The sequence below is a fragment of the Seriola lalandi genome, unplaced genomic scaffold (genome assembly GCF_002814215.2).
Source record: "Seriola lalandi dorsalis isolate HSWRI2012SDOR001 ecotype SW California unplaced genomic scaffold, Sedor1 jcf7180002054364, whole genome shotgun sequence".
In the NCBI taxonomy this organism is placed as follows: Eukaryota; Metazoa; Chordata; class Actinopteri; order Carangiformes; family Carangidae; genus Seriola; species Seriola lalandi.
The window spans coordinates 342810-366125 of NW_019524917.1; the positions used below are offsets into that span (position 1 = coordinate 342810).

A 23316-nucleotide genomic window follows, 5' to 3' on the forward strand; every position below is an offset into this window, starting at 1 on the left:
CCTTTCTCACTGGAATAATTGTTTTCAAGGAACTAAAAAGCAGCCAAGAGGGAAGCTCGATCTCCCAAGTTTAATTTGTTTTCCTCTCTTTCTCTTGCCTTTTGAATAATTTTGTCTTCCAGCCAAAGAAAGAGAGGGATGACATGCTTGAAAGGCGTCTTGGTCTCACAGAACAAACTTCCTCTTAAAAAACAGTGAAAGGCCAGGTGAATCACCGCTGCATTCATTAGTACAAACAGGTCGCTACCTGAAACTGAACATCAGTAACAGAAAATTCATAAAAATGATAACTAACAATACAAAAAGCCTTACTGATGTTAGGCTACTCATAAAATGTTCTTTTTAAATTGTCAAAAGATTGTACATGGTAAAAATGTACTAAAGGTGCATCTGCCAAGCGTGAAAACTACAACCTGGGATAACGCATCAGTGGGATATATTCCCGAGATCTGTAGCTCTAGTTTCACTATATGTATATTTGGAATGTGATGAGCACATATACATATATATACATATATATATATATATATATACACACACACACACTCATTCATTTTCTCGTATACTGAAAACATGCTAGCGTCAGTACAACATGTAGGACGTGCAGGATAGACAAGTCAAATATGGCACATGCTGTCAGAGCAGTACAGAAACATCATGCACTGTTGGACAGACAAAACAAGCAATGGAAGGGTTAGGAAATGGAATTTCTGGTTGACACTATATTATTTTTATATTTCTTATTATATGGATAAGAACAAAGACCACACCAAATGTAAGTTTTTTTAAATTTGACATTTAAAAGTTAAGCAAGTTTAACTCAACTGAGGTGACATTAAGAAAGTCTTTGTTATTGTCTCTAAATTCAAACAGGCTGACGAATAAAATTAAAGGAATAACAAACATGTTGTTTAGTGTTGCACTCATTTTATTGATCAGTGGTTAAAAAGTCATCCAAATCTCGAGGCCCACTGCCTGTTCGAGATCCGTTTTGTGCAGTTTGATCAGAAAATAATTAAAACATTAACACCAACACTTGAACCAATTTCTCTGGTTCAATTTTTTTGCAATCAATTTAAAAACAAAATAATACAACTTATCATGTACCATATAAAAGAATAAGATCTGAGAAACGCTGAGAAGTGCATTATAGTGGAACTTCTAACAACTGCATTTTTAAAGGATGCCATCCTTGTGGTACGAACCTCATTGTCACCAAACCTCCGACGATTATTCTGTACAGTACTCTTTGTTAAAGGGAAGGAAAACTTTTAAAATAAAATACAGCTGGTTTTGGCATCTATTTGGAAAACATCGCAAAGCAGTGAAGCACAGCACATATAAATAAGATAGCTTTGTTATCTCTGCATTATTACATTGCAGATAAGGAATTAAAGTTTGATGTGCAGTACTTAAATCCAAACTTAATTAATCAAATCTATTCATTATCCAAAAAAATAGGTCTAGATATTTTTTACAATATAAATGAATAAAAATAGAATTCAAGGCCATCCACTCACCCAATGATAATTATATGGACTGAATAAGACATTAGTGACTGTGTTTTGTTCATTGCTTTGATTGTGTAAAAAAAAAAAAAAAAAAAAAAAAAAAAAAAAAAAAGAAAGAAAGAAAGAAAGAAAGAAAGAAAGAAAGAAAGAAAAAAGTACCAAGTTTGAAACAAAGAGAAAAAGTTTAAAAATCTGCAACTGATTAAGAAATTTACTATACAATTTTATTTACATCTGAGCTGCCGAAAAGTAAAAAAGTATCAATATTCACAAGAGACTATACAATAATCTTTAATCAGTAGGTCCAAAAACTCCTGCTTTTATGTTCGCCCAAAATGTAAAAAGAAGTTCACCCAGTGTTTTAAAAATAGATACAGAACAAATATATAATACATTTAAGAAGGTTTGACCATATTATAAAGACTTATAATAGTGCAACTACCTAATGTATATTTTTAAAAAAGAGGCATTTAAAAAAGTAATAAATTTTTAAAATATCTTTTAAAAGGAGCATCTCTGTGCAGATTATTGCTGTGGACGTTAATTTTTTTTTAAAAAAGGAAGGCACAGCGGCCCTGGTAGACTGAGTCAAACACGTTTTTACACAGGACTGGAGATGGAGTAAGGTTACAGGCGTCCCAGGGTTTAATCAGAGGAGGGTAGGCCACACTGGGGTTTGTAGGTAAAACATAGAAAAGGGGTGGGGGGGGTTGGGGGGGGGACTGCGGGGGTTGTGCAGGACAACACGGCGGCGAGACACAGGAGGTAAAAAACATTGCTGAGGTAAAGGTCACACAGACGTGGTCACTCTGTCTGCAGCGTTATTGACCTCGTTTTTGTTGGAGTCCAGGCCTTTGGCAGCGTTCAGGTCGTTGCGGAGGTTCTCAGCTGCTTTCTTCATCGTTTTCAGCTCACCGGGGTGAGGCGTAGCCCGCCGGAGTAAAGTTCCCTGCGCGAAGGAATGACTCTAATTAGTGGTACACTTTCTATATATGCAGCAAAAGGAGTAATTACTTGCATCTGCTCTAGGTGGTGAGCGAAGAACAGTTAAAAATGGGCATGGCTGGATAAAGGCTATGTCATAACGGAACGTCCTAACTAAATGACTGATTGCAAATGTGTCACCTTTGGCTTCAAAGTAGCAAAATGTAATAGAAAATGTAATTAATTTTTGCATCATCATGTTACTATTGTCATTGTGAGCAAGCTAGCAGCTGGTGTTAGCATTTCACTAAAAGCAGCTCTTTGCTCTTGTTTCTCTAATATGGACATCATGTGTTTTTAGTAACGGGCTCTATGGCTCAGAGGAATGAGATATATCAGCCTTTGGATACAGTTCACTGTTAGTTTTAGTCTTTATATAAGATTTGTTGACAATAAGAAAAATCTAGAATATCACCAGACTCATCCCTTAACAGTGGCTTTTCATTTTTGCTTTTTCTGCGCCGTAGTTGAGCCCTTGAGCTCGGCGCTCTCACCTTGTCATCATCCTCCTCCTCATCATCATCAAGGAAGTGAATAGCACTGATCCTGTTCACGGCTTTCCTGTCCCACGTGTCATCTGCCATGTCATTCACCAGGCTCTCCAGGGCTCCAAAGCGGGCGAGTTTATCAGAGCCTGAGGTTGTTTTTAAAAGAGACAACACAAATTGTATTACTGGAGTTCATGCATGTGTAAAAATGCTAAGAATGAATTACAGATCGTAAAATGAATATTACAGTAGATTAAAATCAATATGGTTGTTATGATCGTTTCTCCACAATCTGCCAACTCAAGAAATGAAAACTGTCACATAACCCAGCTCTTATGAGAGGGAGCCTGAAACTGCCAGATCACAGTTTCAAATCCCAGCTTAGTCACAGGCTTACAGCAACACAATCTTCCCTGCCCCCAACTACGGCTTCACCCTCACTCATCTGACCTCCACCAGTCTTACATCTGCATCTCTCCCACAAGAGAGAGACAGCACGTCAATACATAAATGCCACCGTTTCTTTTTGAGGGAGAAACGGCTTTTTTTAAGTGCAACATACAGTGACATGAAGGAACAAGCCTTTTGCAGTGAAACGCATATACTCCACACATTTGTCTGTAGATGAACGCAAAGAATAAAAATGACAATAGACTGTCGTATCAAGCAGAGATAGAGCCAGCCTTCAGCCGCATCTCTATACCCACTAGGCGAGCTTTTAATGGCAGCAGGCCAGCCGCTGCTAAGCCTCTTTAACTGTCCAATCCGCTGCATTTCTGAAAAACATAACCAAGGAGGGCCTCAAGGGACAGGAGAGGGCCTGATCCGTTATAGGCGCTGTGATCCCTTACAGGACCTCATAATCGACAGATACTGCGGGGAAGGATCAGAGGGCACAGAACACGCTGTGCTTCCCCGAGCAGATCATGTGATAATGTCGCCAAAACCGCAGGGCACTAAATAATCAGGGACGAGGCAAGAACTGATGAGGAATAATACTCAAATGTCACAGTGCTGGCACCAAGTCGTTTCACTGTAGCCTGACACTTAAGGAGCATGGAGACACTGATCCCACACACACACACACACACACACACACATAAATATATATATATAAATATACACACAAACACAGTGTGTGTGTGTGTGTGTGTGTACATATATATATATGTATGTGTGTATCTGTAGATAGTTTGATAGATTGATAGATAGATAGATAAGCATGCGCACTACTATATTTATATTATACACATACACACACACACACACACACACACACACACACACACACAACTGTCATTTCACTCAGTCCAGTATGAAAAAAATGTCTAGAGCTCCTGATAACACAGATGATTCATGGTTTGGTTATTCAAAACTTCAGGGAACTATCTTAGACTTGATATAAAAAAATAAAAAAAAACATTACCTTTACTGTCTGGTTCACATGGCTGTTGAGGCAGCAGCACGCAGGTGAGCACCTTCTCGCCTGAGTCAGGATCCTCGTCGGTCTGAAAGGTGAGGAGAGGCTGCGACTGGTTTTCTGACAACCATAAGGCTTTCAGTCGTAGTGTGGTCAGTGACAGCGGTAAGTGGGTCAACCTGAAAACAAACAGGAAATAAATATCTAACCGGCTCATATTATATAGGATATAAAGAAACCACAAGATACCTGCAGGTTCTTATTTTCGTAACACTGCTGTGTTAGCTTTTAGGATTAGTACTTCGGATGAGGAACTTGGCAGTTGTTCTGACAATGTGCAGGAGGGGAAACACTCCCCAGACACAGAGGTGAACATGTTTGTGTGTGTGACTCAAGCAGCAGACATTGGCTACAGCCTCCTCTGAAGACAAAGCTTGGACCAAAACAGGTAAATGCAGAGAACCAGAGCCAAAACAATCTCCCACTGACAGCGAGTGAGTAATATGTTGTCAAAATATCAGGATAATCTTCAGGGATCAGAAAGTAGAAAACAAGTATTTAATCAAGAATCATGTTTCATGTTTTCTAAAATTTGGGTTTGTATTTGCTTTTTATCCATATATCTTTCACTTGAGTTGGTGTAAACTACCTTCTCCACCTTGTTGCACATACCTGTTTCCAGAGACATCGAACACATGCAGTTCGGTGGCTTGAGACAACTCTGACGGTATCCTCGTCAGCCTGTTCTCTCGTACGCAGAAGACATTCAGACCGCTGCAGCCCCCGATCTAGTTAATAGAAGAGACATCATGATTAGGCTGCATGTCAACCACAGAAACAGGCATCCCATGAAGCATAAAAACACTAAGTGGTTTCAGTGGGGATTTTTCCTCTCCTCGTCTGGATATGGAGTATAATTTAATATAAAACAAAATACACATAAGTATAAATCTGGCGTTTTAACAATGAAGAACAAAAGAAACCAGAGTGAGCCTGTTGGCAGTATTTGGGCACTTTGTCCCAGAATTGGTGATCTCGGTGGCAGATTAGTTAAATGTCAATGGGATGTGGTGCAGGGACCTAAAATTAGGAACAATTAGACCTAGTAGCCAGACAAAGCAGAGACTTGATGGGCCAGCTGAACTGCAGTTGTAATCTATTAATCTGCTCAGACAGAGACCTGCAGGAGCAGGATACCAGTACTGTTCCAGAGATTCATCACGTTAAAAGGAGCAGGTTAAGCTCATCATATGGTAAGTGCTTTATGCGTCCACAGGAGAGAATAGAGTCTACAGTAAACGAAGCAGAAGGAACAAACAAAACATTGGAAATCGTCAGTTTTAGAACAATTCAAATACATGATTCCATGTGAGCACAGACAAAAGTCAGCCAGGGAAAATGTGTTAGGAGCAACTAATCAACAATCAATAGAATCCATAAAACTGGGCCAATGGTCAAGTAGCTCAGCAAAGCACAAATCAATACTTGGGAAATTGTTATGCTGTGATTGTTAGAGATGTCATGCAATGCTGGTTTGAGAAAACAGTGACACCATCGATTCATTATCTAAGGCCAAGTGTGTTCAACTGTTATTTTTTCTCCAAACACTGCAGTCTTTGCATCATTAATACACAAGGCCATTGTACAACGTCTGAAGAAGCCTTTCAGATGAAGCTTTCAACCAGGCGTGCCTTCACTTAAACAGACAAGAGGTTAGAAAAGAATGTCACATACAAACACAATGGAGACACTCAGACAGAGATGAGCAAACCGAGAGGACTGAGCAGTAAAAGTGAAAAGAGAAAGCACAACAAGGAAGAGCATTGTTGATCCAAAACGTGAATGAACTTTAGATAGTTTAACAATTTGAGCCAAGGAAAATCTCAATGTCACTCATAAACTGTTGCATTAAAGCCTTAGAATAATGGCAGTCTAAGAGCATTACATTAGTGCACTCAATACAGAAAAAACCGGACAGAAAAATTCACATTTGTAATGATAATTTGAAGGTCAGAGCTGCAGTTCCTGCCTAACCTGCACCACCTGCTGACAAGAAAAATAACAACAGCAGCAGTTTACACCTGAAGACGAAGATCGCGTCGATGTGTGTCATCTACAGGTAAAGAGAGTTATCATTTCGGCACATTTTGACACTTGCACCACCTGCAGGCAACGAGCGTAAGAGCTCCTGTTTTTTTTTGTAGATCTGTGGTTTTTAGGCTTCACAATTACTATATTTATTGGAGGTAACATCATCATTTGTCTTTCTGGTTTCTTTGGTTTCTTTGGTAAGGAAAGGAGGGGCACCAGTCTGGGTTGGCTGATTTCTGTATTTGGTGCTGAATATTACCACTATAAACTTGGATGTCATTAGATTGTACACAATCTGTTATACATATCTATTAGTAGAAGAGTTATATCTGGATTATAAAACACATATTTTAGGTTCTTTGGTACTCTATGATTTTTGGGTAACTGATGTTGGTTGATATGTGAAAAGCTTACCTCCTTGGGTAATGACATTAGCTGGTTTCTGTCACAGTTGAAGTTGGAAAGCCGTTTCAATTTCCCAATACTCCTCGGCAAACTCTGAAACAATAAATCAAAACAACAATTAAAAAAAGAACATCATAAGTATTTCATTATTTTATTTTTTTCTTTACATTATATTTTAACAGTTAAACAGTTTGTCCAATTAATCAATTTATCCATAAAATGAGGACAATATAGAGAGCCAAATCATCCACGTGTCATCAGTATAGGGAGGTGCTCTCATGCAGACAGACAAAATGGGATGTGACAGAAAAACACAGACAGGTCAGAGCGGTCACGTACGCATCACCTGAATGTGGTTTTCCGTCTCTGTCTCACTCAGTGTGTCATCACTTGTACTTCAGCAGTCTGCACATCAGTCTTGCCTATAGCTATTTTTCCAGTTCGGTTAGCATGGGCGAGCTAAGGCCCAACTTTGTAAAATAAGTGTGACGGTACTAACCCTATAATGTTTTCATTACGTTTTGAAGACAAAACATTAATACAGTTGCAAACAAACCTGTATATGGTTCTCTGTGAGCACAAGTTCAGTGAGACTTTCACAGTTGCCAATGCTCTCTGGAAGATAAGTTAGTTTATTCTGATCGGCTTTCAATATAGAAAGTTTCCGTAGTTTTCCTGCAGAGAAATAAAAATATATATATTAGACACACTACAAACCTTGTTTAAATATTACTGAGCAAGCTGATGAGGTCATAACGGGAACATTGCGTAAAATGTGTATTGCCGTCCCTTAAGTTATATTTATTTTCAGTGTGTTATTTTCAATACATTACATCAATATTCATTCATTTGGCAGACACTCTTGTCCAGAGTGAGTTAAAATAAGTGCATTAAAACCACATAGGAGCAAGAGCTAGATATCATCCAAATGTGAATGTATCTCTTTAAAACAAATGACTAAAAGCAGTGCTGCAGCACAAGCGCTTAGAGATTTGGTAGCTGTCACATTAAATGCAGACACCAAAGCATATTGGCTGCCACATACAGCACATGCAGAAAAGCAATGTTTTCCCATGTGTGAGAATCTTACGAGATGATGAGAAAAAACCTATGTCAAAATATACCCACGACAAGCTTGCAAAGATAGCATAATCACGCTAATAAAGGGCTAGGAGAATTCAAGTGCTTACCAATGCTTTCGGGGAGAGCATCAATGAGGTTCTGAGACACCAGCAGGTCAGTTAGTGACAGCAGGCCTCCCAACTCCTCAGGAAGGTGCCCCATTTTGTTTTCTGACACATCCAGACACAACAGGCTTTTCATACTGCCCATCTCCTATGATTCAGAGCAGAGACTTGTGGTAAAGCAAACACCTTAGGCTTTGGACACATGTTCAACATGGCTGCAAGAAAACATTTGTCTTATCTTGGGATGGAATTTTTTGTCACTGATTCTTGTTCTAATTTTATTTTCTGAACTTTTATTTATATATATATATTTATATATATATATATATGCACCAATGCACAATGCTATAAAATGGATTATATGAAAAAGTGGTACTATAATAATGATAACAGAATCTCAAACACAGTCTATACATTTGCATGCAAAGCTTACTGCAGGTATGTCAGCCAACTGGTTTCCATCCAGCCACAAGTCCTTTAAGCTGACAAGACAGCCTATTGACTCCGGCTATGTGGGAGGAAGAAATGTAGGGATTGAAAGAGTGAGAGCCAGAAAAATAGAAAAGACAAGAAGAGACAATAAAACAGAAGAATGCAATATTAGTGATTTGATTCTAACAATATACTGCTTTTTTCTTTGATTCAAATTCATGATGTGCACACACAGCGAATAGAAATCGGTTGAAATGAATGAAAATGGATCCACAACCCCCCCATATAATTCTATCAATACTTATTTTCGTTTTAGGTTACACTGCTTTCTTCAAGAGCATATCACAACTCTTCTGCTGCTTTTTGGCATCATGACAAATCAATTTAATTATATTCATTAAATATAACAGAGCCGTGTCAACAGTATGGAATAAAGGATAATACTGAAAACCAAATATTAACTACCACAATTGCGAGCAGAAGAAATTCAGACAACATCCAAAAATGTAAATAACTTCAGTTCACTGGACGCACAACTGAGGAATACACTGTAAAGAAAATAAAACACATTAAAAGCCATTTCTCCGAGTCTGTCTTTGCTTGATCTGTCAGTAAATCATTCACCATCAGAGTTAGACCGCTCGCATAAGATTACAACTTAAAACCAGAGCTCAACACAGATGGTCATCCTCCCATCTGCGTGATAAGAGGTGAAAGCTGTTCTCGAGGGACGTTAATGTACTCGGACATGACAAGAACAAGGAAATGGGAAAAGTTTCATTCTGCTCATTTTGTGAGTGGCAATGTGGCATTCTTCTGAGTAAACAAGCTCACACACACCCAGAGAAAAAAGACTTACCAGACTGTAGAGTTCATTATTTCCTAGGTCGAGTTCTTCAAGTCTATGAAGCAGAGATAGTGACCTGTGGTTGACAGATGCAAGGAAAATTCTAATGAAAATAAAGTCAAAAAGGCTTCTATACCTTATCAACCTCAAGGTAACGTCGCTCCCTGAAATGTTAAAGACTCTCTTCTATAATAAAGCCCACAAAGTAACCTACGGAGATACGATACAACAATACATACATATATAAATTTCCATACATACTGTGCAGTTAGTTGAATACTTACTCTGGTAGGAATGTGAGCAGATTTTCTCTGAGTTCTAGTGATACCAAATTGGAAAGGCTGCGATGACAGGAGAAAAGAAAGATTACTTGCTGTAGAAACTGTAGTTTCTATGCAACTTCTACTCTTATCTAAGCAACACAGATAAATATTAGACATGATGCTCTTGGATGTTTCTAAAAAGAAACAATGAGTTTAAATGAGAGCTAAAAAACAAAAATGGCCGTAAAACGTCTCCTTGCAATCAGATATCTGGGAAAAGGAAGTACTTTAGAGGTGTGTCAGTCTTATCAAGGCTCTGAAATCGCAGCAGCATAAACAACCGCTGCATTCTTTAAATGAAGAGCAAAATGTCTAAATGGTTATCATAGAACAAAGTACAGCACAGTGCTGCTTATGTACGCCTCCGTGCTGCACATGTACCCAATTAATGGAGGATTTTATGACAACAGCTTACTAGTACAGTGCAAAGTCCATGTTGTTGATCAGAACCCAGACTAAATAATTCAGCCTTCGTGTGGGATTAGAGATGGACCGAGGAGTTAACATCTTTTTCAACATTTTCCTGATCTGAATGCCAAACCAAATATTATGAGTCAATTAGCCAAGCTCTATCACTGTCAGAAATATGACACTAATGAATTGTTTCTAAAGCCTTTAGAGTGGCACTGCAGTTTCCGTACCAAGTAGGTATGTTTAAACTGGTTCTTAATCTAGTCTACATCAAGTGTCTCTTGAAAACCCGGCTGACTCTCAACATTATATGCAATCCAACTGCTACTTTTCCTTAATCTTGCTTTCTGTGAGTGTTTTTCTTTCAGATCGCAAGCCAGAGATTAAAAGACTCTGCCTGAAATCTGGTTTTAGAGATCAGCTAAATGATGTAAACAACCACTTTACTGCATCAATGTCGCAGGTTTCTGTGAATGCTACTTTTTGCCAGAAAACACTCCCATCTCAGGAGATAAATGATGTCATTTAACCCCTTAAACATTTACTTTATCCATGTCTAAAAGCCCTCCAGTGTGTTGTTCCAACTGTGTTATGGTTTTCATTACCTTCTTCCCTTGACAGAGCGCAGGCCTTAAGTCACTGTTTTATGTAAGATAGATATGAGACATATGTGGGGCACATGCCGTACCACTAGGAAACGGGTGTGAAGAGATCACTTGAACTTTAGGTGACTTTCTTGGTAGGAAAACTCTATACGTCATACAAAATGATGTAAATCAGTCACATACACAGTTCCAGCTCTTGTCTATGTTCAGTTTGTAGCCGTTGCCATGGCAAACAACATGAACAGTATGAGAAACGGCTTTTATAGCCAACCAGGTAATCTACAAAACAGATTTCTGAAAGGAAGCGTCATTTTTCTAAAATACAATCTTAACTGACTTTGGTTTTAGTGTTTTTATGTTTGAAGCTTGTTTATAATCTTTAAACAACAAGATTTAACATGTTGCAGAATATTATGCAACTAAGGAAATATGCAGAACCTGAGAAAAGCTCAACGCACAACACAGCTACAAATGTTATAGGTCAGTTCTGCAGGACCATCATCACTACTCAGATGATCCATTACAGTATGGATCTTAATTAAAAAAAAAAATCTATCTGGCGGGTTTCGTCTTGCACGAAATTTAATTTAGGCCAAATGTTGTATGTGTAAAACATCAGAATAACATTAAGTCTTAAAAGCCCATCAATAGGTGGCATAGCATTATTTCAAAGTCTATAGTCCTGACCTGTGTACACTAAAAGAAGTCAGGCTGTCATCCACCATCCATGCATTATCTCTGAGAGGTTAAGCAATAATCCTTAATTTATGGCACCACCGCAAGGCGAGACGAATCTCTGTTTAGTTTAGCTCCAACTTTTTCAGCAGTTATCTAATGACTCAAATATGCCATCCAGACCACAACCACCAGTAATCATTTAAAACATACTACTGCACCCGGGGGAGTTTCACTGTAGTAATCAGTGTGAGAAAAAGTGCCTTTAAACAACATCTTTTGTTACTTTTGTGTTTTAAATCCTGTTCTACACAATTCATCAATTAAGAAGGTGTTACTATGTGTAAAAAAAAAAAAAAAGACAAGTGTCTGGTGAAGAGGTCATTTGTAGCAATGAATGATAGGAGCTCCTGAAAAAAATCCATCCTATATCAGAACATCAACATTTCTAACCACAAGTGCACATCTAAAGTAAACTTATCCCTTTAAATCCATCAGTGTAAGAGTCTTAGTTCAGTTTCCTTTGAATTCCAAACTTCCACTAAAAACATCCCTTGTGGCAATTTGACCTAAAAGCACATATTTCTGTTATTAAATCCAATTATAACTGAACTCAACAATAGGGGAGGCCTCTAAGGAATAAGAATGCTGGCAGACATGAGCTTTCACTAGTCCGGATTATGTGCCATCTCACAACAAGACTTTTGCCTTTTATGACCAAGACAATGAAGTCAAGGAGCAGACGCTGACTGATGTGTCTGTGAAGAGTAATGTGGTTGGTATGTTTTCCCCTAATGCAGTGAGACGGAAGAGATTTTAGAGGAAATTATTACAATCGGGGGAGAAGAAGACAATAGAAAACCAAGTGCCTGATGATAATGGCACTTAATGCACAATGTTGTACAGAAAGAGTCATAGTCATGATCTGGACACATTACAGATTTTTTAATTATTTTAGTTATGAAGGAAAACTGTCATGCCATATGTTAATTGGCTGTGTAGGAGGACTTCTCACCTCATCATGTTTACTGACTAAAACAATAAAACCTGACATATTTTACCTCTAGATAAGAAGTCGCTCACACAGCGCCACTCTAGAGAATTTTTTAAGGCTCAAGGCGTTTCAAAAGGGAAAAATGTTGTTGCTTTCACACGCTAGACTGTTTAATGTCTGTTAACACACACCACATCACAGAGGGTGGTATTAAAAACAACTGAATTTGGTTCAGTATTTCTATGGAACTCAACAAATTAAATCTATTTGTGGATAAAATTAAGATTTTTCTAACAATATCACAGAGACTGAAGCAAAGTGTGGAAATGCAGAGACACATAAGATGTTATGTGACACAAGTCCCTCGACATCATCATTACATTATATGCACTTCAGGCTATTAGTGCATCAATATGCTCCAAAACAAGGGATTTGTAGTCGCTCTCTGATCTCTAAAAAGGTTACAAGCACCATGAACACCATTTGTTTGTCATTGTTCAGAGTAACAGACATTTGTCATTTCAGGGTAAGATAAACATTTTCATTTTTGCTTGTGCTATGAAACGGTGTGGAAATGTTTTACTGGCAAAGGTGAGATCCACTTATTACGTCAAAGCAAACATGATGAATCGGTGTATACACTTACTTCCCAATGTTGTCTGGAAGAACTTGCAATGAAATATCATTGATGGAAAGGCATGTTAGATTCCGCAGCTCTGGAAAGCTATCAGGTAACCTGCAAAAATAAAACACAAAGTGGCCACAATGTGAGACACCGGCAGGAAAATGATGAATATTGGCCACTAAAAAGGCGAGGGCAAGTGTGCTGTCGGATGACTGTGTTGTCTGTTGAGAATGTCAGCAATGCTAAGCAAGGGTTTACCAGCACTTTAGGCAAGGCAATAAAAGTCTCTGCAATCTGGTGTCCTAAAAAAAAAAAAAAAAAAAAGGCATAAAATCCAATTTTCTAAATGGACATATTGTCTGCTTGTTCAGGACAAAACTTTCTTTTGTCAAGTTTTTACTACTATGAGACTACTGTGGTCACACTTTGATATATAGCAGCAACAACATTAAGCTTCTTGCATCATTCAAGCTCTGGTTATCTTCATTCTGGTGGAATCCATCCTACATAAATGTGAATGAGATGAAAAAAATACTATTTCTTTCCAATATTTCTCCCCAGAATCATTATTTGGACTGAATGTAAGCCAGAGATCAAGAAAGGTATCAACAAGTCTTAATAACTGACTAGAAGTGAGCTGTAGCCGGCTGCTGGTATTTGGAACCAGGCACACTCTCAAGATTAAGTATAGCGCTCCATGTAAACTAAAACCTGCTAATATAAACACAATGTCCACCACTGCAATTCAAAATGGAGCCTGCGATCAATCCTAAAGTGACAGGTCCTTTAATAAAACAATTTATACAGACAACTAAATCATCGCTTTTTATATTTTTTGTTGCTGTAAATGTTTTTAAAAACAAGATAAAATTCTTCTTTTTTATACATTTGAAAAATACACAGGGCCTTTAAAATGAATTAATGTGCCTTCACATTCCTGCTAACCCACAGTTGTAACTAAACCTTTACTATGAAACTGTTCAATCAGGGCTGATGAAAGAGTGGAAAATTAGGTTACTACTGTGGAAAAAGAGTGTTGTGTGTGTGTGTGGAAGCTTGTGTGCACTTTAAAAGTATTGAACACCAATGCTATGTTATACTATTCATTGTTGCCTCCTAAACTATAGACTGAAAAGCAGTGTGTTTTTTTTCCCCTGCTGGGGTGCAAATTGGACTTAGTCTCACCCACACAATTAAAAGCAAACTATGTAAAATCTGCAATCTGTCATGTTCATGGCGGCAGGAGTAAAAGCTGGAGTTCTTAAAAACACACACAATGCAGACAATGGCAATATGAACCACAAGAAAACATGTATTTTCTTAATTTTCAAAGATGTACTCCCTGCTTTTGTTATTCCAACATTTAAATCTGGATAAATAGGCCGGTTTATTTAAGGAGGAGATAAGTAGAAAAGTATCACATATATGAAACGTATGGTTTTAGCCATGTTACAGATCTTGACAGAGGAATATTTTAGAAGAGACCACGGTTAAAGTATCTTTGAAAAGTAAAACATCATAATCTGTGTCACTACCTTGTTAATGGATTTCCACTGAAATCTGCCACTTGGAGGGCTTTGCAGTATGAAATGCTCTCTGGAATTTCCATAATATCTGAATAAGAGAAAAGACACATGTCACAGCACTTCTTAATCACTCCACTCGGGCCAGCAGTCAAAAAATAGATATACGACACAATCAGCAGTAGTTAAATAACGCATGTCAAAATAATACAATTAAAGGCAGTTGCTTTAAGTGCAAGCGATAAACAATAAAAATCACGACAGTGACGGTGCAGACCTGATTGAAAAGATGTCATTTTGTGGTAAATCTAATGAGAATAAACCTGTGTTATTATTGAAGTTATGTTACCCAGGTCTCACTCACTAAATATGATGCATTCAGACCAAAAAAGAAAGAGCAAATGTACAGTTGTTTAAAACACTCCAACTTAATGATGACTCAACATAAACAAGACAGTGTCTTAAATGCACTTTCTATCAACTTGAATTTGGTTTTGCTCTCCAGCCACAGCTGTGAACAGACTGCTGCTTTGTTGTAGGAGAAACCTCACCAGTGTATCTAAAGGAATATGTTCGGGTCTATTCAAACAACTTGGGAGATTCAGGCTAATGCAAACCATGCTTTTTTGTATGCTCGTGTGCTGCATCAGCTTCACTAATGGGGAGTAAATCTGCCAGTGTCATTCATTCGTTGAATTTAATGCCGTCTCTCTCAGCTGTAAAAGCATACTCTCGCAGATGTGAAGAAAACACACAGAAAGACAGTTATAAAATGTGAAATGTAACAACTGACTATGAGTTACTTGTGTGTTTAATATGACCTTTTTGCCTTCTTACCATTTCGAGAGACATCCAGTTCTACCAGCTGCATGAAGTTGGCTATTTCTGGTGGAAGTCTCTGGATCTCGTTGTCACTCAGGCCAAGTTTTCTTAGTTTAACCAGCTGGAAAAATGGCTGAAAGGCAAAAAAGGATAGTCAGTAAAAAGCGGTGGAAGTGGAAGTAAAACCGTCGCATTGAATTGTATACAACATATTTATTCAATTTATACTTAACTGAAGATGATTTAATCTTTGGTGACATAAATCAAGTGCTTAAATTATAATCACATCTTTAGCAGTGGTTGATTTCTTTCTTGCAGTAGCATGCGCCTTGTTAGCATTTTCAGAAATAATAACGCTTCATTGCATTATACTTTTTATGTTTAAAGACCGTGCACAGTCCCACAATTTTCAATTATTCCGGCTGATTAGATGTCTGCTCAGGTTGAACTTGGGTGGGGCTATGATGGGAATCACATGAGGCCACCACAATGTAAAAAAAGAAAGATAAGAGTGTAAGTCGTATGCTGCTCTAGGAGTAACAGAACTAACTTATTTTTTTCCATGTGTGTGTGTATGTATATATATATATATATATATATATATATGTGTGTGTGTGTGTATAATATAAACATGCAGGACTCCTCTGTGTGGAACTGACTGGAAAAGACTAGGGTTCAAGGCATTCTTCTAGGCAAAAAGATTTAGCAAGAGAGTATAATGATGAAGACCATTCTGCAGCCTCTAAATGCTGACTTTATTACTGTTCCATCAGCTCACTACTCGACAATAAAGCCTTCTTTATTTCTTATTATTCCTTTATTCCAAAAATACAAGAGGGCATGATTTTTTTTTACCACTGGCTTTATAACTTTTGGGGATTCTTAATGAAAAACCTATTCATTAGTCACAAATGTCTGAGAAACTGGAAGTATTCCCCCCTCTACCAATTCAATTCAATTCTGTGCTCCATTTCTTCTCAAATAAAAGCAAACATCTCTGGTGGCCTATTGAATTAACAGACACCTCCACCTCCTGTTTTAGTGAAAAGCCACTTCTGAAAAAAAATACAATTAACAGGACAAATGTCGTCACTGTGAGATATTTTTATTCAACAGGCTGTGCTGATGACGTCCGACAGCCGGTATTACTTTTCCCAAGTTCTCCCACGGACCCCTCTCCTCTCTAACTTTGCTTTTCAGACACTATCATATTGGATGCGTGGCCTCAGGGTCAACTCACAGGTTGCCATTTAGAAGTGCAGAAATCTTTGTTTGTTGGTTTCTGAGAAGGAAAGATCCAGTTGGCACACACAAAAAAGCAAAAGCAATTATCATAAGCACATACTTGACGCCCATAACAAGAGCGGGCAGAACCTTGCCTGTGTGGTGGTGGAGCAGGTACCTGACAATGCTGCTTCAGGTTCCCTTAAAGTTTTAGCAACAACAGAACAGAAAAACTTCCCCTCTGGCCTCTCTATTTTCTCCTCTGTTGCGTTTCACCGGGCAGGCCATCTGGCCATGGGGGCTCATCAATGGAAAAACATGCATTTCTTATTTCTTATTCAGTCAATCGATCACTGAAGCTGACTGTTAAATATGTTCTTTTGATCTGCGTGCTCAGTACGCTGAAGGTTTCTACTTTTCTGTACTGTACATTTATGCTGTAAAAACATGTTGAAATCCATTGTAACCAATTTTTTTTTACATCCACAGGGTTTTGGATGGCATATGGCTTTCAAAAACTGGTAGGGGAACATTTCATTTATTCAAAAGGTGAAACATTTTAGGCTGTAGGAAACATGTCTTTATTTGTAAGAGGAGACCAGACTGGTGTTGCAGCATGCCCAGGTAAATGAAATACGTTTTGTTTGGAGGTCAACAAAGCTAGGATGGATTGAAAACCTAAATGATCTGAAAATATGTTAAGCTGTAATAATTATCATGAGTACAGCTGCTCCACAGACAACCCAAGCAGCTCATTTTTGTGAAATTAGCCTCACTCTTCAATCACAGGCAGCACATAATGAGTCAATAACATTATTAGAGTGCCAGGGCCCCCTGCATCGTCTGATCATTAGCTAATGTCAGCTTAGGTGTAAAGGCAATCTGTAAAACCCGTTTGCATTTTTAAAATTCATGATCAGGTTGCACATTTTCCGTAGACTATATCCAGATACAGATCATATTTTAATAATGTGTGCACAACAAATAAGGCCCAAGAGTCCAAGAGTCCAAGAGTCAAACTCCACCCTTTTACAAAATGCCCATGTCTTTCCAAGGTCTTAAGAAAGAAAACAGCCGCTAATCCATCATTTGATCAAGCAAACAAACCTGTGTTCTTACAGGAAGGGACTGTTTGTCTGAGTTTTCACATCTTAACAACCTTTCACTTTCACATTTCACTTTCTTATAAAAAAAAAAAACATAGTATGAAGTGCAGTGCCTGTCAGATCACTCTGCTCCCAATCACAAGGCCAACGCTCAAAGATTTATATCCATCTTGATGATATTATCAAGGGAGTCGTTGCTAGTGCAGACTTGTTCATTTCCAAAAAAATAACCTGAGGTGTGACAGATCAGGAAAATATTGCCAATTCAGTTTTGAGCTTGATCACACCTACATGTTTCCCACCTTCAGACTTCCTCCTTGAGCTATGCCTCTCCCTTTATGACACAGTTGAAACGCAAACTTCCATTATCAAGGACTCAAATGAAATCAATGTCAGTTTCATTCAAATGCTCAATGCAGTTTTCTAATCCTCTTCATAACAATAAAGACAACCAGAGAGGTAACAAACAGCAATATACAATTGATTCTTTTGTTGTAAATTTGCGACGAGCTTCGCAATTTCTGCATTTAACTTACTGTCAGAAAACCTGTTCCTCCTGTTAGTGTCATTCAGTGTCACCACACCCCCAACTGTCACCCATGCGTGACACACAAAAACCAAAACAGGCTGAGTCAAGCATACATTAACCATACTGTCAACTCCCGTGTCAATGTTTGAACCTCCAGTTTCACTCTTAGCACTGATGGTGGTTTTGGAAAGTGAGCACAGGGATCATTGTACCAGAAGTTTTCACCAAAAGCCCATAATGTACTCATGTACAAGATGCAGGTGTGAAGTTTAGCAACAAATATTCTTACATAATCAAACCAAAAAGCTATAAAATCAGCATTAAAAAACTGAATTATTTGAGTAGATGAGTGTAATAGAGAGTTTGCCGTTTATCCGGACTAGGCTTCCTTGCTTTGTCATCAAGTCAATTACATTTGCCAGGCCACAACCCTACAGCCATAAAGGCGAAGAGTGTTGAATGCTTAGTTGAGTCCATTACAAGTTATTTCATGTGCACATTTTACAGTGTATCATAGCAAAGGCTAGGTTTAAAACTGCTTCTGCCACAACCACATGTCAGAAACTCACCTGCACTAACCTTTGTGACAGTTCTTTCTTTGCAGGAACATCTCTTTTGTCGATCAGAGTTCAGAGTTTCACAGTCAGTTCAACCACCAGCTTCCTGCTCTGGGATTCATCGCACCACTTTCTTTACCACTTCAGACATGCAACAAACTCTGCAGCTTCCTGTCTCAGACCGGATATTGCTTTCTCTCGCCATCACTGCCATCACTGCCATCACTGCATGTTTCAGCTTACATATTTAAACTGTTGATTGACTTATCAGTTGCGGGGCGAATCCACTCAAAATCAACTTGTCATATCTGGTAATTTTATTGTTTGTCAACCTGGAAAACATGATACTTCTAGGGATGAAACCAATGATAGTCTTTAGTCTGATCGATTAATCTTCTCAGTTAATCATTTAGTCTACTAAATGTCAGAAAATTGTGAAAAATACTGTTATAATTTCCCACAACCCGCGGTGTGTTCAGATTGCTTGTTTTAAATCAACCCCTAATTGTATTCAGCTCATTCCTGTATATGACAAAGAACATCATCACATCCTCGCACTGAAGAAGCTGCAACTGCAGAATGTTTGGCCTTTTTACTTGAGAAATTACTGAAAAGATTAATAAAATTTAAACCTGTTGCTGATTTTCTCTAGATTGACTGGTTTATCGATCAATTATTGCAGTTAAAAATAATTCTGTTATGCAGAGGTATATGCACCGCAGATGTAAGAGTTGCTTTTTCATTTAAGAAGGTTTTTGACACAGCCACCTCTCTGTCTTACAGTTTCAGTGGAGCGGGAGACACTGAAAACTGCATTCATTTTTAAACTGGATGAACAGGCAAACACATTTCAACAGCCAGCTACTCTTGCATTCCTATTCTTCCTTGCTGGTTAGTTTCTTAGTTTGACTGCCGTTTACAAACCAGTCTGATGGTATGTATCGTGAGGACCAGTGGCTTAAGGGACATTTTGAATACACAAAGACACACAATTTACTGCTTGTTAATTCAGTCCACAGTGTCTGCAAAAATGATGAATAAAACAAACAAAACAAAAAAGAAATAGGACCTTCGTGACTTGGTCAGCAGATTTTTCTTCGTAAAACTATTGAAACTATCTGCTCAAGTTCAACTTGCCTCATCTTGTTACTGTAAAAACACACCTTTGCCGTTTCATCTTGCCGTTAAGGCTGCCATGTGCATGTTTTTATCTGCCCGCTGGTTGAAATGATTGACTTGAAATATGTTCCTGCGTCTAGGCTTTGTTACATCATTGTCAATATAATAATAAAGTTAAGTGGTCAGCTTTTTTTTCTTTTTTTTTTTTTTTTCAGTTAGCCACCTCCAAGGCAAATGGGATGAGGCCACACAGTGAGCAGTGGAGTGGACTGATACCAAGGTTTATCCAGTGGGACGTTTCTTGGGTTCACTCAGCAAGCATTGATGACATTAGTTACATGCCAAAGAACACAATACACAGTTTCTCTCGTCGGCATGCAAATAATCCACCGCTCTACCCTCTATACAAACTTATGAGCATATATATATTTATATTGCTAAATTGTCAAACAGCTGTGTATGTGTTGTCACAATGAGAGTACACCTGTTAATCACACCCTTGCAGGCACGGATGATGGAGAGAGGGTTAACTATGCAAGCGCCTGGTTTGCCAGGTGAATAGTGAAGTTGGTTTATGGTTTTATTGGTCTGTACTTTTCAATTTAGGTCGATGACTCATTAGAAAACACTACAATTGCACGAGTGAGGCGACAACAAAACACATAATGCTGTCTTTGTTTTCAGTCAGAATACCTGTTCCTGTGCTTTTCTTCAATGGACAAAGTAATGCAGTGTCACACAGCCATGAGAGGCTGCTAACATTATCTCTGTTTCATCAAATTTCTATGGACATGCCAAGCCCTGAAAATATTCTTTCTACTGTCTTTTTCCTTTTACCGTACATACTTCTGTAGACCACATCACTGTATGTTATATTTAGATGAAAACCAAGAATGAAAGAAACGTCGCAAAGGCACAAAATAGTCCCTCAATCCTATCAGCTTTACATCTGACCCGCCATGACTTCAGTTATATGAGGTCAGGACAGTTTCTCAAGTGTACTAGTCCACTTGTCAGGGCCAGCTGTAAACCCAACATATTACCAAATGTACTCCATGCTGTTGAAGGTTTCCGTGACAATAACAAATGCAATTTTCTCAAGCTTAAAATACACTCTCCAGAGCAGAACTGAGAGCACCATCAACAACAAAACCGGTTTGGCTGCAAAAGTTAAAGGGAATATGCAACAAAGCCACAAAGTCAGTAATCCTTTCCCTCACTGTAGCAGCTCTGGGCTATACGAATGCCAGAAAGACATCTTCAGACTCTGGGATCTTCAGCTTCAAGCCCGGACATAGACACATACTAAATGGACCATTCTCACACAATTCGTTAACTAGTATCTCACTTAATCCAGAGCGCCATGGTCACAAGTTAGAAGGCCGAGCTTCTGCACCTCTTCCTCCCCAAAGTATGTTGTTTCTATTAAACAAAAATAGAGCCACTGCGATGGAGTACTTCAATCATCCTATGATTCACTGGGTGTTTGTGTCTGTAAAGGGTTACAGTCATCCAAGTTGTGGAATATCTAATGGTAGTCAAAAGACAAGGTTTGCTCCCAATCCAGTTGTGACTTCATGTACCTATGAATACAGTTTGACATTGGATAGACAGTGTTGAATCGATTATTTCATTAAAGACTTAAAACACGTTGTAAATCGAAGTCTTTAATCTGTCTTTAATTGACTGAGTCCTAATCAAACAAATATACCAACCATTCACAGATTCTAATGTGTAAAGATTTTGCTACTTTTCTCAAAATTAACTGAATATCGTTGAGTTTCAGGCTATTTGAAGGCGTCACTTCAGGCGCTGGGAAATTGTAATGGTCCTTTTTCACTGTTCTATTAGGAAAGCACCAGTCTGATATGCCAGGTCGATATCAGTGCCAATTCTGCCCATATTAAAAAGATTGGGAATCAGCCATGATATGACTAATTCACAATAATTTTTGGTCAATATTATCAAAAAAACTCAGTTTCTTTCAGTCTCTGCATTTAAAAATTATTCTAATGAGTTCAACACTATGAGTTATACAGATTTAAATATGGAAAAAAAGAGCATTGGTATTGAACTTGAAGCTTGATTTGGTGCATTTCTAAAATGACTGACTGATTGAAAATGAAAATAACTGTCTTTTTTACAATATATATTTATTATGATGATCCTTGTTGTATGTTGCATAACCATGCACAAGATCCACTTACTGGAATTGTTCTGGAGCTTTTGGCTACATCTCATGGCCTTCATCAGCAGATGGAGTTTGTTTTTCTTTTTTTGTGGAACTTATTTCCAAAGTCAATAATGAACCTTCAACAAGCGTCTTATTTGGGACCTCTAGCGTTGAATAAATATTGCTCTAGAGCACCATTAGTCATTCCTGTTTAACAATATCAGATTACTGAGTCATATATATTGTGACTTGAATATTGTTCAACATAGTTAAACTCTATTTCCTCTGAAGAATGAGATATTTCATGCTCTCTGCACACAGTCATGGCTCTCTGAGTTCACAGACAAAGGGTCATGGGTATTTCTGACCTCAGCATGGGATCACCTGCCCAAACAGGTTTGACGTATCAGACAAAATGTCAGGGCTTTGCCGAGACATTTGAGACTCAAATAAAAATGTTTTATGACCTAAACCCAGACTCTGGCACATGCATTAGATCAACCTGCGGAGGGAGGTGTAGTTCAGGGGAGATTTCCACCTCCACAGTGTGCCTGCCTTGCTGATCTTGCGTAATTGCTGTCCCCAGGTACCACCAGACTCTCACGGGACGCCTGATCAGCTCAGTTAGCAGCTCCGTGTCAGAGCCACTCTAACCGAAGGAACACATTACATGTGACCAAAAATAAGCTACGGTACCCTGCCTCTGAACCCCGGTGAGCGGAAGCTGTTTGCTGCTTACCTTGGGCAAGTCTCGGAGTTGGTTGGCATCAAGCAACAGCTCCTCCAAACTCCGTCCGTAGCGATAAATCTCATCGGGCACATACAGCAGGGAGCAGTGGCGTTTATCGATCATCTCAACATGACGGTTGCACCGCCACAGGGGTATACAGTGAAACATCACGGGGGAGGTGGGAATAAATCTCGTACCCGTGCGATAAACAAACAGCGGGGAGGAGGGGGATGCAACAGATTGCTACCGCGGGATAGCCCCGGACTAAATTCACCGTCAAACACAAGCGAGACGAAACTCACACGCGACTAAACACCGAAACTCCAGCTGTAAATAACGTTACCGAGCTAACGTTCGTCAGGTCGCGACCAACATGGGAATTACTGTCCGTCGTTGTCTCACTTTGGTGACTTTGTAGGCACCTGTTTTTTTCCCTCTCCACTTGGTTCCTCGTCTCACGTCGACCCCCCGCCGTTTTTAAAAGCCCTCTTTTGTAACCGTAAAAACACGGGCTACATCTCCGTATAGAGGCGGG

The 23316-nt window shown here is 38.7% G+C and overlaps 1 protein-coding gene across 1 annotated transcript; it reads right to left on the reverse strand.

Annotated features, from left to right (window-relative positions):
* Positions 1-907: 907 nt before the first annotated feature.
* LOC111656682 (leucine-rich repeat-containing protein 1) lies at positions 908-23310 on the reverse strand. The gene is made up of 14 exons (XM_023408487.2): positions 22791-23310; positions 15359-15476; positions 14534-14612; positions 13020-13109; positions 9650-9706; positions 9378-9441; positions 8520-8594; positions 8090-8234; positions 7456-7574; positions 6909-6992; positions 5076-5191; positions 4410-4582; positions 2990-3129; positions 908-2460 (listed from the first exon to the last, which is right to left on the reverse strand). The coding sequence occupies exons 1-14, from the start codon at positions 22947-22949 to the stop codon at positions 2302-2304; spliced, it is 1578 nt and encodes a 525-aa protein (XP_023264255.1). The 5' UTR covers positions 22950-23310; the 3' UTR covers positions 908-2301.
* Between the last annotated feature and the right edge of the window lie 6 nt (positions 23311-23316).

Coding starts and splice junctions, on each gene's coding strand:
- LOC111656682 (XM_023408487.2), bottom strand. CDS start 22,949: ATGTTTCACTGTATACCCCTGTGGCGGTGCAACCGTCATGTTGAGATG. Junction 9,442..9,649: donor CTGCTCACATTCCTACCAGA/GTAAGTATTCAA, acceptor TGTCAACCACAG/GTCACTATCTCTGCTTCATA. Junction 8,595..9,377: donor ATAATGAACTCTACAGTCTG/GTAAGTCTTTTT, acceptor CCTCCCACATAG/CCGGAGTCAATAGGCTGTCT.